General features: G+C 42.5%; 1 protein-coding gene across 1 annotated transcript; it reads right to left on the bottom strand.

Moving 5' to 3' along the window:
• Nucleotides 1–869: 869 nt before the first annotated feature.
• Nucleotides 870–5,887, bottom strand: LOC115898793 (zinc finger X-linked protein ZXDB-like). Its single transcript, XM_030934813.1, is given in 2 exon segments — nucleotides 870–3,553; nucleotides 3,555–5,887. Coding segments are annotated over 2 exon segments (2,397 nt in total). The 5' UTR covers nucleotides 5,831–5,887; the 3' UTR covers nucleotides 870–3,432.
• Nucleotides 5,888–14,266: the final 8,379 nt, after the last annotated feature.

The following is a 14,266-nucleotide window of genomic DNA, read 5'->3' as shown; positions in this document are numbered from 1 at the left end:
TGAGTTTGTTTTCCTGCAACTAGATGGTCCCATTTTGGGGTGATGGGATACAGCGACACATCATTAGGAATTAGATTCTCATCAGGAGTGTGCAATCTAGCTCCCTCTCATGTGCAGTTCACCATAGAATTTGTGCTCCTATATGAGAATCTAATGCCACTGCTGATCTGACAAGAGGTGGAGCTCACTTTTGCTCCCTGGCTGCCACTCACCTCCTGCTGTGCGGACCAGTTTCTAACAGGCCATGGACTAGTACCTGTCCGTGGCCTGGAGGTTGGGGACTCCTGCTTTAAACCCTAGCATACAATTTGACTTTTAAAAAATTATTAAGGAAATCTATCTTTCAAAAAAGTTACATATATATATATATATATATATATATATATATATATATAAATAAGTAAATATATAAATTTCAGTTACATATAAAATATATACAAATTTCAGATATATATATATATATATAAATTTTAGTTCAGCTTTACATTTCAATTGTCACATATTTTGAGTGAGTTGCATTTAATTTAGTTTTTATCATCATGAAGTTATCAAGTGGATCTGTTTGATACCAATAATTACCAAGGGATTATGAATATTTCCATCAGGGAATTAATCATTGCTTTATGTGGAATCAAGGAACAGTCAAAAATACCCTGTTATACTAATGTCTTATCTTATTTTTCCTGGATGGGAATATGAAGCATTTAATCCACAGAGAAAGATGATCTTTGTATTCTAACAAGTTTCACTTTTACTATTCAAGGCTTTAAATTATGTAACACTATAATGAGATAACTGGTAAAAATGTCAAGATTAACATATTTAAACTAATGATAAATATGCTCATCAGGATCCCCCAGAATCAAACCTTCTTGCAAGGCATTTTTTATTGTGTTTTCAATTGGCAAAATGTTAATAAATCAAGGACTGAAGATGAACAAAAGGCAAACGAGATAAAATTAAAGCATGTCCCATTGTTTAAACAAAAAGGTAAGCTTATGCCAACACTAACAGAAACACGAATATATTTACAGTCACACTTCTGTCTGTAATTACATGCCATGTCAACTATCATGCTGGGACAACAGCATTGAAAGAGAAATCTTTTGAAAAAATTGAACAAAAGAAACCATGTGAGCTCACGGACAATCATAAGATTTTTATCTTAAAAAAAAAAAATCTGTCCTTTGAAAATTCTATAGACCATAACAAAAGATAGCTTATGGTAGTTTTCATGGGGAGAAATAGGTCTAAGGGATTAAGGAAACAATGTGACAGAGTTTTAAAATATCTATATGGTTATATATCTTAATGGATGCCTATGACCCTTGTGTTCACCTCAGGCCTCTGCACTTTCTATAGGAAAACAAAAATAATCTATTTAAGAGGACTTAACTAATGACAACACATTCCTAAAATGGGCTTAAAATCTTTCTAAAATACTAAGGGAGAACTGTTAAACGGTTAGACACAAAATTCTATTTCTTTGAATTACAAATGTATGTGTATTTTTTGCTTTTTCATTGAATAAGTACAAACAACTTAAAAATTGTAAAGACAGTAAATCAAGGTGGTAAATATTAAAGTGTACTGTTAAAGTGCCATAATAATTGTTATCCCCAAGTATCCACATGTAAACAGTAGTTGGTTACAATGGTTGAAAGCAACCAATAGTGTTTGCTACCATGACCACATTGTAGAAAAGGAAAAGTAGAACTACTTCTCACTAACGCCTTATATAAAATATCTCCATTATTATCTGATTCATGTATAAACACATTGCCATCTAAATCAAGAAAATAACTTCTCAATGTACGCACATACTTGCAGCAATACTGTGACTGAAAAATGGGCCATAAGAAGAATGGTTGAGAGATGGTGACCGTGAAAGAGACCTGTCTAATTCAAACATAAATAAAAGAGATTCATGGCAAGGACTGGTGTACACCTACAAGGAAATAGGGTGGAGTACAAAGAATGTAAGAGAAATCAATTAAGGTGGGAGGTAGCAAACAGTTATAAACAAAATAGTCGTGAAACTCGAGTCAAATGGCAGAATGGGAAATAATTCCTCTTTGTTTTGAGCCACACACACAATTAATAGTTACTAAGTGAAATGTATTTGTAATCTGAGCTAGGTAAATTTTAATATGAATTGTAGTTCTGACTTTGCCATATTACCTCACAGGATTGTGAGGATCAAATATAATAGTTGTGAAAGTGCTAAACTGTAAAATGCTATACTCATGTAAGATAGATGGTATCTACTTAAAATGCAGACAAAACTCTCTTATTTCAACTCTAAGAGTGAGCCAGCAATGAGCTCTCTAGGGCACAGAGGGGAGAAAAATCTCCCTCTGGTCTATGTCCAGATTGTTTTGGAAGAATAGGCTGAATACTTATTGCATCAGCTTGCTTTGAATGCAGACCAAAGATAGTATGAAATTGATCTAATGGACATGTGGCCAATGCCACAAAAGAACAGTGTGGAGAAAAATCCTTCTTAATCTGTTGAAGAAATAACTTTCTTTTCCTCTTTCTTAACCTTCACAAATGTTTATTTCCTGCATAATCCTAATATTAATTTGTGCTAATTTCTCCCCTTTGAGGAGGGAAAACAAGGGGCAGGAAAGGGAATGAAGATTCACCAAAACATGCTGAAACATATATAACATTTTCCTTTCAATACAACCTACTGGGATAGAAAAAATAAGTCTAGGATGTAACACATATGTTCACATTGCTATGACCATTTTACAGATAGAAAACTGAAGCTAAGAGAGACTAACTTATTAAAGGCCAACTTATTCAAAACCACAAACATTTCACCTTGGGTCTGAGTGATAACAAAAGCCCTTTTATTTTCCACAACAAAAACACACCTTCATCATAAGAAAAAGGTTAGAATGATAAACAGCTAAGAAGAACCAACCCCCATTTTTAGCTCTTTTTTTTTTTTTTTTTTGGAGCTCTATCATTAGATTTTTGTACTGTGTAAAATTTCCATTAAATTTTTAATGTAAAACACCAGTTTCTCAATCTTTCATTATTTAGTGCTACAGGGCTCAAACCGCTTTTCATTACAAGTACAAACAATGATTAATAATTGCAAAACGCCGAAATTTTTCAAGAAAAAGCACAAAATCACACACACACACAAATGAAAAGACCTTATGAGCAATGAGTTCAAACCACCACAATTCATAAATAAGGAAATTAAGGCTCAGATAGGTTAAGTGACTTGCTCAGGGTCACACAACTTGTCAGTTCCAGACTCAAGATCAGCATTTAGATCTGCAAACTTGTAGTCCAGGGCTGTGCTCTGTTTGCAAACCAAAGAGAAATGACTGCACTTAAACATTTAGTCCAGAACATCTTCAAAATTGACTGCAATAAAAGTAAGCCACATGGCAAGGAATGAATAGAGTTGGTTCATACCAAAAATGAGCTGCCAGTCACAGTGATAAGATCTGTTTCTTTCTGAGAACCGTGGTTTCTTGCTGCACTGGGGAATCCAAACTGGGTTTCTCCCTCTTGTCCGAAGAAGTCAGTCAGGATGTACGTTCCACTCCGCTTTGGTTGGTGTCAGTAGTTCTGAGACACTGTTTTCACAAAGGGTGCTGGAAGGAGTCAGAGCATCTGTGTCCACTGTTAGCTTACTGCTGGGTGTCAAAGCCTGAGGCTCTGCACTGGAGTTTTTCATGGCCAAAGAGCCCAGAGATCCCAACGGCCCCACACTTACACTTGAGACCTCATCCATATCTAAGGGGCTCTGCTGAAAACCAGTGGCCGCCGTTCCAAAAAAGAGAGAGGTATCCAGAGTTTGAGGAGGGTCGCTAGTGGCCTTCAACGCCGCAGGGTCCACAGCCTGCCCTACGGAATTACTATTAGCAGGGAGGTGTCCTGCCAGAGTCGAGCTCACAGAAGCCACATCAATAGTCAAGATTCCAGAGTTCACCAATGCTGTGTCCAACACTGCAGCAGAAGTACTGTCTGGTACATCAGAAAACAGAGACACCATCTCTGCATCTCTGAGACCATCCTGTCCCTGGCTGGTAAGTTCACTGCTGGGTGTAAGAGAATTTGCTGCTTCTAGCTGAGCTAAGAGATCCTGGCCCACCTTGTGCCTTTTGGTCATGTGCATCTTCATGCTGTGCTTGGATGTGAAGAGTTTATTACAAGTGGGGATCGGGCAACGGCTTTTCCAAGTGTCCACATCCTGCAGGTGTTTCTTGGAGTGAATGTAGAGGCTACTGCGAGCAGAGAACCTGGCACAGCAGCCTTCCACAGGACACACGAAAGGCTTTGTGCCCAGGTGGGTTATGCTGTGGCCTTTCAGATGTTCAGCCCTCGTGAAAGATTTCCCACAGCCTTCCACAGGGCACATGAACCTCCGGTCATCGTCGTGCTTCCTTTTGTGCCTTAAGAGTTTGGACATGCTGGTGAAGTTCCAGCCACAGCCATCAAAGTCACAAAGGAAAGGTCTCTCGCCGGTGTGACTCCGCAGGTGAATTTTCAGCCTACAAGCCTTGTCATATTGCTTGCTGCAGCCAGGAAAAGAGCAGGAAAACAGTTCCTGTTCCCTGAAATGGGCGCGGTTATGGGAAAACAGAGCACTCACTGTGATAAATGTCTTCTTGCAGCCAGAAAACGCGCACTGGTAAGGCCTCTCGGGTTCGAAGTGGCTGCGCTGGTGGGCGCTGAGTTTGGCCTGCGTGGGGAAGCTCTCTTCGCACACCTCGCATTTGAATGAGTTCTCCTGCTCATGGCCCTTCATGTGCGCCTTGAGGTTGTACACTGTGGTGAAGCTCTTGCCACAGCCCTCCGCCGGGCAGCCAAAGGGCCGCAGTTTGTCGTGAGACTGCAGGTGCCTCTTGAGCTTGTAAGAGGTGGTGAAGGTCCAGCCACAGTCACCCAGGGGGCATTTGAAGGGCCTCTGGCCCTGGCTGCTGCTGTGCGTCAGCAGGTGCACCTTCAGCTGGTGCTTCTTGGGGAAGGTTTGCCCGCACAGCGCCTCCGGGCACAGGTACAGCACCACGCCTGGGGCAGAGCCCAGCTGTCCCCGGGGGCCCAGGGCGGCGGCCAGGCCCTCCGCCTCCTCCTGAGGCGCCGGAGCTGGCGCGGGTTCGGCCGGCTGGGCTAGCAGGAGGTCTGGCTGCAGCTCTGGGCAGTCACCCGGCTGCGCGGCATGCGGGAACCCGGCTTGGGGGGCGATCAGACACCTTGGGGGCTGCTGGGCAGGAGCGGCCCCTGGCTTCCAGGCGTGTGATGGGGGCGTGGTCAGGGTGAGGACGCTGTTTTCAAAGCGCAACAGCAGGTCCTGGTTGTGGGTAGTGACTGTACCGGTGAAGGCCGCGGCGGGGCTGGGGGCAGAGATCGGGGCCTGAGTGGGAATCGCGGACAGGCAGTGGGGGCCCAGTGTAGAGCAGCCCGCGGGGTTCGCGCCGCTGTCGTCCCCCTGGAGCCCCGGGCCTGCCTCGGCCTCTTCCCTCAACACAGGCCCTGCGGCCTGACCCGAGCCCAGGGTGTCCACGTCGCAACCCACCGGGTCAAGCAGCACCAGGAGGAAGTCGTCGCCGCCGTCGCCGCTAGGTTGATCAGGCCTCGGCGCCAACAGGCTTGGGCCAGGGCCCCGTGATGCCGTGCGGGCCTCCTCGCGCCGCCGCCCGGGCCCGCCATCTTGGAGGTCCCGGAGCAGCAGGAGGCGGCGCGTGGAGACCTGGTCAGCCGGCGGGTCAGGGCCTCGGTGGACCCGGCCGCCACCCGCGGGCATATCGCCGCCGCCGCCCTGTAGTGTCCCGCGAGCCGGGAGCAGCTTCGGGATTTCCATCTCTGTGTCCCAGAGGCTCGGCTGGAACCAGAGCCGAGGAGGCGCGACCCCGCCCCCTGCCGCGGGTCTGAATAGGTTCCTAAAAGGGGGAAAAAAAGTGCAATGCGGGGAAACTGGCCCTATCAGATATTAAAACGTATTTAACGCCACAGTGATTTAAATATTCTGGTACTGGGTCTCTGGAACAGAATAGAAAGCCCAGAGGTAGAGCCTGGTATGCATAAATACGTTCTACAGTTAATATAAGTAATTAAGGAGGTCTTCTGAGGTGATGGGGAAATGACGACAGCTTGTTCAGTAATGCTGTGGAATACCTAGGCATCTATCCGCTAAAAGCAATTTTAATCCGTGACTCATTGTATATACCCAAATAAACACACCCCAGCCCCTCCCTGTGTTAGACATGTTGCTTCGTACTTTTTGTGTGTTAAAATTTGTTTACCGGCTGGCTGCCTGCCTGGATTGATGGATGAAAGACAATTCCTGAGAGAATAAACTGTCTCTGTGTCAGCATTAAACGATCATAGTGCTGGCATTTCTGCCAAAAATGTCCTTCCCCTTCCCACCTCCCCGCGGGACAACTTCCATAGTCACAATTGTCTTGAGCAAAGTCCTCGGTACAATTTGCTGCATAGTTCAATTTTTGTCTGCTGATACAGAGATTAGAATGAGTGAGAGATGCGGCCAAAACAGATCAGCATTGTTCAGCCTAGAAATGCAGTCTGGAGGATGAAACAATTTATATTGAAATCTGGAAAAAACCCAACCCACTCCTGGCTTCTCCCTATACAGTGCACAACCTAAACCAACTCTTTGCCCTTCCGCCATCGGTTGTACCATAATAAATTTCATGTCCACTCTCATAGCACAATGAGGGCATTCCTCAGTTTATTCTGCATTCTCCAGCACATTCTCTGGACAGGAATTCCAGTTAAATGTGTTAAGGTTAAACCCTCAGTCACTGAAATGGACTCTGCCAAGTAAGGTGCACAGACGATCTTGTCCAATCACCCTGGTGTACCTGCTAGCATTTAAGTGTGGTGGCCCAGTTTTGCTGGGCCTGTGGTGCCTAATGACCTTATTAATGATGACGACAATTCTCCAATTTGTCTGTCACGAATGAGTTTGGAATTGACACAAATATAGGGTGAAATATCTGAGATGAGAAGGCTTAGAGTGATGAATAGATTGGTGGGGGGGGTGGGAGGTGTAACCTGTTGTTTAAATACTCCCAGCTCTCTCGCCCTCTTTTAATGACAGTGGACACTTGATCTCTTGACTGGAGGATCAAGTTTTTCATCCATAACTATTTGAACCTCATCAAAATTTCTACTCCACATACTTTTCTTTCTATCACCTTTTCTAGAGGAAGAATTTTTCAAATCTGAAATTTGAAGAGTGCATAAAACTTATCTGTATGGTTTAGATTATTTTACAAAAGCAAACACCTATTTAGCTAGGACCAAGGTCAAGCAATAGACCACTGCCAGCCTTCCAGAATACAGCCGCTGTACTCCTCCCAATGACAACCCACACTCTCCTATATGGATATAGTTATTGCTCTGACTTTGTAATAATCATTTCACCGCTTTCCTTTATAGCTTTATCACTTTTGTATGCATCCCTAAACAATAGAGTTGATACAAAATTGTATAAATGGAATCATACAGCATCCTTCCTTTTATAGCTTCCTTTTTTCACTGTGTATTATACTTGAGAGACTCATCCATGTTGTTCATAATAGCTATAAGTAAGTAGATACTTTGTCTCCATCGACTGTCATTCCAGCATATGCTTATAGCAAAGTGATTATGGTATGATTATACTACTCCATTCTCAGCAGATGGAGATTAGGATTGCTTTAACTTTTCAATGATTATTATGAACATTCTTGCACATTTCTAATTGGACACATGTGTAAAAATCTCTCTAGGATATATATCCAAGAATAGAATCACAGGGCCATAGGGAATGGATATCCTGAGCTTTACTAGATGATGCCAAATTGTTCTCTGTTGTGATTGGGACAGTTGTCAATCCCATCAGCAGCACAGAGTGTCCTTCCTGATCCACATCTTCACCTACACAAAGTACTGTCAGAATTTAAATTTTGCCGGTCTACTGGTGGGTAATACCCAAATTACTATTAAGCTTTAGCACATTTTCGTGATAATGAGCCTTTTAGAGTTTCTATTTCGAGGAAGATCTATTCAAATTTACCTCTTTTAACCCATGTTTCTATTCTATTGTTCATCAGTCTGTTAAATATTTTAAATACTCGTTCATACCTGTGACCAAAACACTCCCTTGCTCTGTTTGTATTTTCACTTGTTTGTCCTCTGTTTTGTGAACAGAAGCTATTAATTATAATATAGTCAACTTCATCATTCTTTTCCTGATGGTTAGTGCTTTTTTGTTTTAAGAAATATTTTCTGTTTTAAGGAAACCTGGGACATGAAAGCATTCTCTATATTTTCTTCTAAAATATGTATGCTATTGCCCTTCATAGTCAGTTCTTAATCTGCCTGCAATTGATGTTTGTGTATTGTGTTATGTAGAGTTCCATTTATATATGTTTGTATGTATGTAAGTGAATATCCAGTTTTCTCAGTAAACCAGTTATTGAAAAGTCTGCCTTTTGCTAATTGATTTACAGTGCCATAAATCAAGTATCTACACATATGTGGGTTAGTTCCTATACTCTCTATTAAGCACTTATCCATTTGAAATACCACACTGTCTTAATTACTACAGATCCATAGTCAATTCTGATATTTGGATTAGGCAAGTCAATACTACTTTGTTCTTCAAAAGTGTCTTGGCTACTTTTGGTCCATTTCAATTCCATTTAAATTATAAACTAATCATACAAATTTCAACTAACAGCTAGTTTGGGGTTCTAATTTGGATTGTGCTGATATTTTAGATTTGACTTCTCAATCTTCAATGTTCCATTCATGGTTATGGTCAATCTCTTCTTTTAATAAGATCACCTTTAATGTGCCCAAATAATATCTTATATTTTTCCCACGAGGCAAGTTTTTTATTCTAGGCATTTCATATCTTGCAAATCGTATGTTTGAAATTTTTATTGTGTAAATGTATAACTCTAAATAAGATGCAATTGGCTTTTGTTTTTTAAGATTTTATCCTACAAGCATATAATCTCTTCTATCAATTCTAATAATTTGTCTGCAATACCTTGTAGAATTTTATATATACTGTCATATCATCTGAAAATAGTGCCAGTCTTTCTTTTTCCTTTCCAAATATGTTATTCCTTTTTCTTTCCCTACTGCACTGTCTGGGACCCCACCCCCACCCCCAGTAAACTATTGCATAGAAATGGTGATAGTGGACATCCTTACTTGATGCAGCTCTTAAAGAGGAAGCTTTCAGTGATTCTCCATTAAGAATGATGCTTGCTGTATATATTGTGTTCTGTAGCAATATGGATTCTATCAGGAGATAGAAACACACAGTGATCTAGAAGGGGAAAATTTAGTATAAAGAATCATTAACCGATGATAAAAGATGTTATATAGGATACAAGACAACTCTATGTGGGGTTTTCTGGGGCTGGGGGAGAGTACCCAAGGAAAGACAAACTTAGAATGAAAGCTTCTCCCCAAGGCTGGATTTCATATCACATTGGAGAAGAACCTACTGGATGGCAGAGAAGTTCCGCTGGTTTGCCGGTACCTAAGCTAGTCTACAGAGGCAGAACTGGTCCATGGTCGCAGAGGAAGCAAGAAGGCACCCTTTGGAGCATGGTAGTGTGGACAAGCCATAGCTGGTGGCTAGAATGTAGTGTGAAGTAGGGGTGGGGAGTCCTGTCTCAGTTGGAGGCCTGGAGTAAACAATGCCCCTTGCACAGGATCAGGGTGGGGGCTCGGTGCTGAGAGGGCTGCAGTATTGAAAGGACTACATGAACCTGGCTGTGTGTGTGTGTGTTTGTGTGGCTGCGGAGCAAGTGAGCAGAGGGAAGCAGTGGGCAGATGACTTGGAGTACAGGATATCCCTATCAAGAGGGCCACAAGAAGCTGATCATCAGGGCACACCAGGACTGCAGATTTGCTGAGGGACAGTTGTTCTGGGCCCAGGCCTGGGACAAAGCATCCTGAATGTCCTTACCTCCACACCTCTGAAAGCCAGAAATCATAGAAATACCACTTCCTTTTTCAGTGTCTATCCCTCCAGAGCCCTCTATTAAGTAAATGTAACATCGTGCTTTTTGATGTTACTTTAAAGGAGAGATGCTTAAAGAATCACCCCATTATCAAAGAATATACATTGAAGGGTGAATTTGGAGCTAAGAGGTAATAAATTGATAACTGGTTTCATATCCTTTTTCAGGTTAGAGGCGTTCATGCTCTCTGTAGTCGGTATGAATAGTACGCACCCTATCTGCCAGAGTTATAGTTGTTGACTGCACAAGGGAGATTATCTGTTGTGCAGTCATCCTGTTGTTGCTCTGGTAAGCCTAGACTTCACCACTGGCTAATATATCCATGTGACAAAACTGGACTTGTACCTCCTAAAGGTATACAAATAATACTAATGTTTAAAGGAACAGGCCTGGCTATTTCAGGGGTTTTAATTGACTATTTAGGATTCTTGGTGGGCCCAGTGTTCCCAGGCCTGAGCTGAGTTTGCTGCAAAACCCAGCCTCTGGCACAAAGGGGCATCAGTAGCTTAGAGCATAGAGCCTATAAGCCCTGTAGTCTGGCTCTACCTAGGATTGGCCTGCTCCACTCACAAGGAGAGCTTTGTTGTGTTGTGAGATTTCTTCTTCCACCATAAATGTGAGTAGCAAATGTTCTCTTCAGGAATAGACTAATTTAGTTTACACCGTAAATGCTGCTCTGTTCTCCTGCACCAGAGTTAAACAGATAAAATATGCTTGGATTTCATTTCAAGTCATGCCTTACAGAGCCTTATCCTTGCAGAAGCAGGGCAGTAGTTTCCCGAGTTAGTCTCACAAAGTGTATAACTCTAACTGTATTGGCAGTTTGAGTGTTTTAGTCATGCTTTTTTCAATTTGATTTAAGGCCCAAAATAGGCAAAAATTCATGGGAGAAAATAGCCCATGGTTTTGTTTTCTTGTGTGAAATTTGAAATTCGTTCACTACCAGGAGGTGTTGCTATTTAAGCCTGCCACCTGGGCAGCTGTCACCACTAGGCTTCCAATCAGTCACTGTCGCTTGCTAGAAATGGCTTAGAACTAGGTTTTGTGGAAAACAGACCTCCAATCTGCAGTCTCTGAAGGAGGGTGACACAGCTGTGGTGTCTTTCCTTGCAGGAGAAAGGGGAATTGGGAGCCTCCTATGTTGAGCTGACTGGGAGGAACCCACCAGGGGTCGCATCCTCCCACTGACAACCTTAGTGACCCCTGCCTGGTAACGTCTGACCCCACACACAAGAGAAAAAGGGGGAAAGAGGAAGTGCGAGCAGCTCAAGGATGCAGTTTTTGTTCACCATGTCCCTCACCCCAATCTTCCATGCTCTGACAAAGGATGCCGAGCTAGAGCCAAGGTTTGGTAGTTTCTGAAAACTCAAGTAGTTGTTTCTCTCTCTGGTCCAGGTGGAGGATGAGGGTAGGGGTTAGGAGTAATTCCGCATTTCTGCCAAGGGTAATTCCGTGATTCTGTCACACTTTTGGCGAGCTTGACTGCACCACGGAAAGCAGCACAAACACAAAGCCCTGCGACCCCTCCAGAAAATGTAATAAAATTTCCTAGTATGACCAGTCTCTGTTACATTAAGCTCCAGTATTCCCTCAAAGTTTGTATGGGTGCAGGAATTTTCCTTCTCCCACTGTTTTGTCTTAGTGAAAACACTCTGAACCACATGCAGGGATCGCTCAGCCACTAAAGACATCACCCAGATTCTGATTCCCTTCCATCTGCAAGCTTGTCATCTTCTGACTGGCTTAGAAGAATTTCTAAAAAGGGAATCACTTGTGCAATGCTCTCCCTGTGGAAGGTGTTCTGATCAGCATCTCTGTGGGGCCAGAAGATGGACCAGGGACTGATGGCCTGAGCCTTCTCCAGGAAAATTTCACACTGTCTGCCAGCAGAGTGCATCACTGGGAAGTACTGTCTCAGTTATCTGGTCAGTGGGGTATTTTACAGGTCTTGAGCCCCTGCCTTCCATGTCTGTGGAACAATCAACCATCTTTGTGTTCTGACTATCAGCTTTAACTTCTCGAAAATATATGTGCTGCCTTTCTATTACCTTTCATCCATGTGACCTAATGAAGATAGAATATTCACATGTATCTTCACCTTCTGGCCATTTCACTGTCATCCTCACCTCCACCCTCCTGACTCCGGGAGTATTCTCCCTAGGCCCTCAAGCAGCAGTCAGACAGCCTGACTTGGGCCTGGGCTTTGACTCTGAGTTCTCCATCAGGTGAACTGTGGACTCAGGCTCAGCTCAGGGATCAGGACCTGGTGCAAAATGAGGTCCACCAGCCAGATAATCACCTTGATCAGAGGAAAAGCTTTTCCCTGCAGCTGGATCAGCAGCATAGTTAATGGTTTTCACATCATTTATCCCACATGTACAGATGCAAAACCCCTGCCTCAAAGCCCAGTGGACTCAGATTGTTGGCTTTTCTTCCTAAGCTTCTCCCAAACTCTCAAGGCCCAGGTGGAGGAGAGGTCTTTAGGTCCTGACCACTGACTGTATTTTGCGTCACTCTGTCCCGCACATGACTTAACTTTTAATTTAAAAATAAAAGCACTTCCCCAAAGGTCTGACAAGCTATGAGACCTTTGATTGGGACTTTGAAGGATGAGGAGGCATTGGGAATGACAGTTTACAAACTGTCCATAGGAATTGAATGGAATATTTTGGTAATAGAATAGTCTAAACCCAGTTAGCATGTTTTGAGTACTTGATTAATTACGTGTTGTTTGGAAAAAGTGCCCATCGCTTTTTTATTTTCTCACCAGTGGGAAACTAATCCAGAGTGTTCCTTAACTATCAGATTTCTCATCCATAAAGCTGCCTGCAAGTGGTTCATATCTGAGTAAAACATGCTCCTATACCATAGTATAAAGCAGGACCTTGCTTGAGATGCTCTTTACCAATAGTGAAAAAAAACAAAACATACATTTACACAATGTGAAACAATACTTTGAAAATATGACCCAGAATGTGAAAAAGCATCAGCACACTAAAATAAACAAATAGAAACAAGTAAGTCTTGACAATTTTTATTTATTATTGATGTTTAAAGATAAGTTAACTGGCAAATACATAGTCAAAGACTTTGCAGTACTTGAGGTGTTGTTTTGAGGGTTCTTTGACTCAAGACATGTTGCCATTCCTTACATTTAAAATTAAATGAAATTATATGTAATTTATATAATTCATAAAATATAAATTATTTATATTTTATAAGCATAACTCCTTACCAATAATCATAAGCCCTTACCACATTCAAAATGACAATCATTTTCATCACTTCCAAAGGCTTTCACATGCCTCTTTATGTTCCTTACCTCCCTACCCATCCCCATCCCTGTCCCTAGGCAACCACTGATCTGCTTGCTCTCACTATAGATTAGTTTGTGCTTTATAGAATTCTATATAAATAGAATTATACACTGTATACTCTTTTTTGTCTTCTTACAATCAGCATAGTTATTTTCAGATTCACCCATGCTGTTATTTCTATCAATAGTTCATTAGTATTTGTCACAGTATAATATTTCATTTTATGGTATTTTGGATTGTTTCCAGGTTTTCACTAGTACAAGTGAAGCTGCTCTAAACATTCATGTACACGTCTTTATGTGGATCTATGCTTTCATTTCCCTTAGATAAAATCTCAGGAGCAGTAGTACTGTACGTGTGCGCTTAACGTTTTAAGTTCGGGTGAACATTGCAGATTGATCTCACCTTGCTGCTTAGAGTCCTGTTGATAGTACAGATTGAATGGATTTGATCTCAGACTACGCCAGTCAGATTAATCAGAGTGGCTGACTAAGTGGCATGTTATTATATCAGTGGGTTAAAGATGACTTCCATATATTGGCCTCTATATTGCCATTATACTTCCTCACAGCAGGCTGAAAGCCTGCCAACGCCACACTCGACATTTTTTTACACATGCAATTGCTTTAAGTGTAGCTCAGGTAAGCATATATGTAGCCACTTGGGGCTTGCCTGCCTTGCATGCCCCACAAAACTGCACTGACATCTGCTAGCCACAGTTAAGGCAAACGCAGAGGCTATAAAAGACCCCATGCCAATGCTTGCCTCCAGAGCTCTCTGACCCAGAGACTCCCTCTCCTGCTGCTGAGTCATATAGCCCAGACATATAAGGCCCTCTCCTATTCTTCTCTACCCCAGGAGTTGCCTTGCCCTCTTCCCCTTCTGGGCAGTGGTCCTCTGCTACTGCCTCTGGAAGGTCTGATGTGAAAG

Source organism: Rhinopithecus roxellana, chromosome 7 (assembly GCF_007565055.1).
Source record: "Rhinopithecus roxellana isolate Shanxi Qingling chromosome 7, ASM756505v1, whole genome shotgun sequence".
NCBI classification, from domain to species: domain Eukaryota; kingdom Metazoa; phylum Chordata; class Mammalia; order Primates; family Cercopithecidae; genus Rhinopithecus; species Rhinopithecus roxellana.
This window is presented reverse-complemented; position numbering and strand designations above follow the sequence as displayed.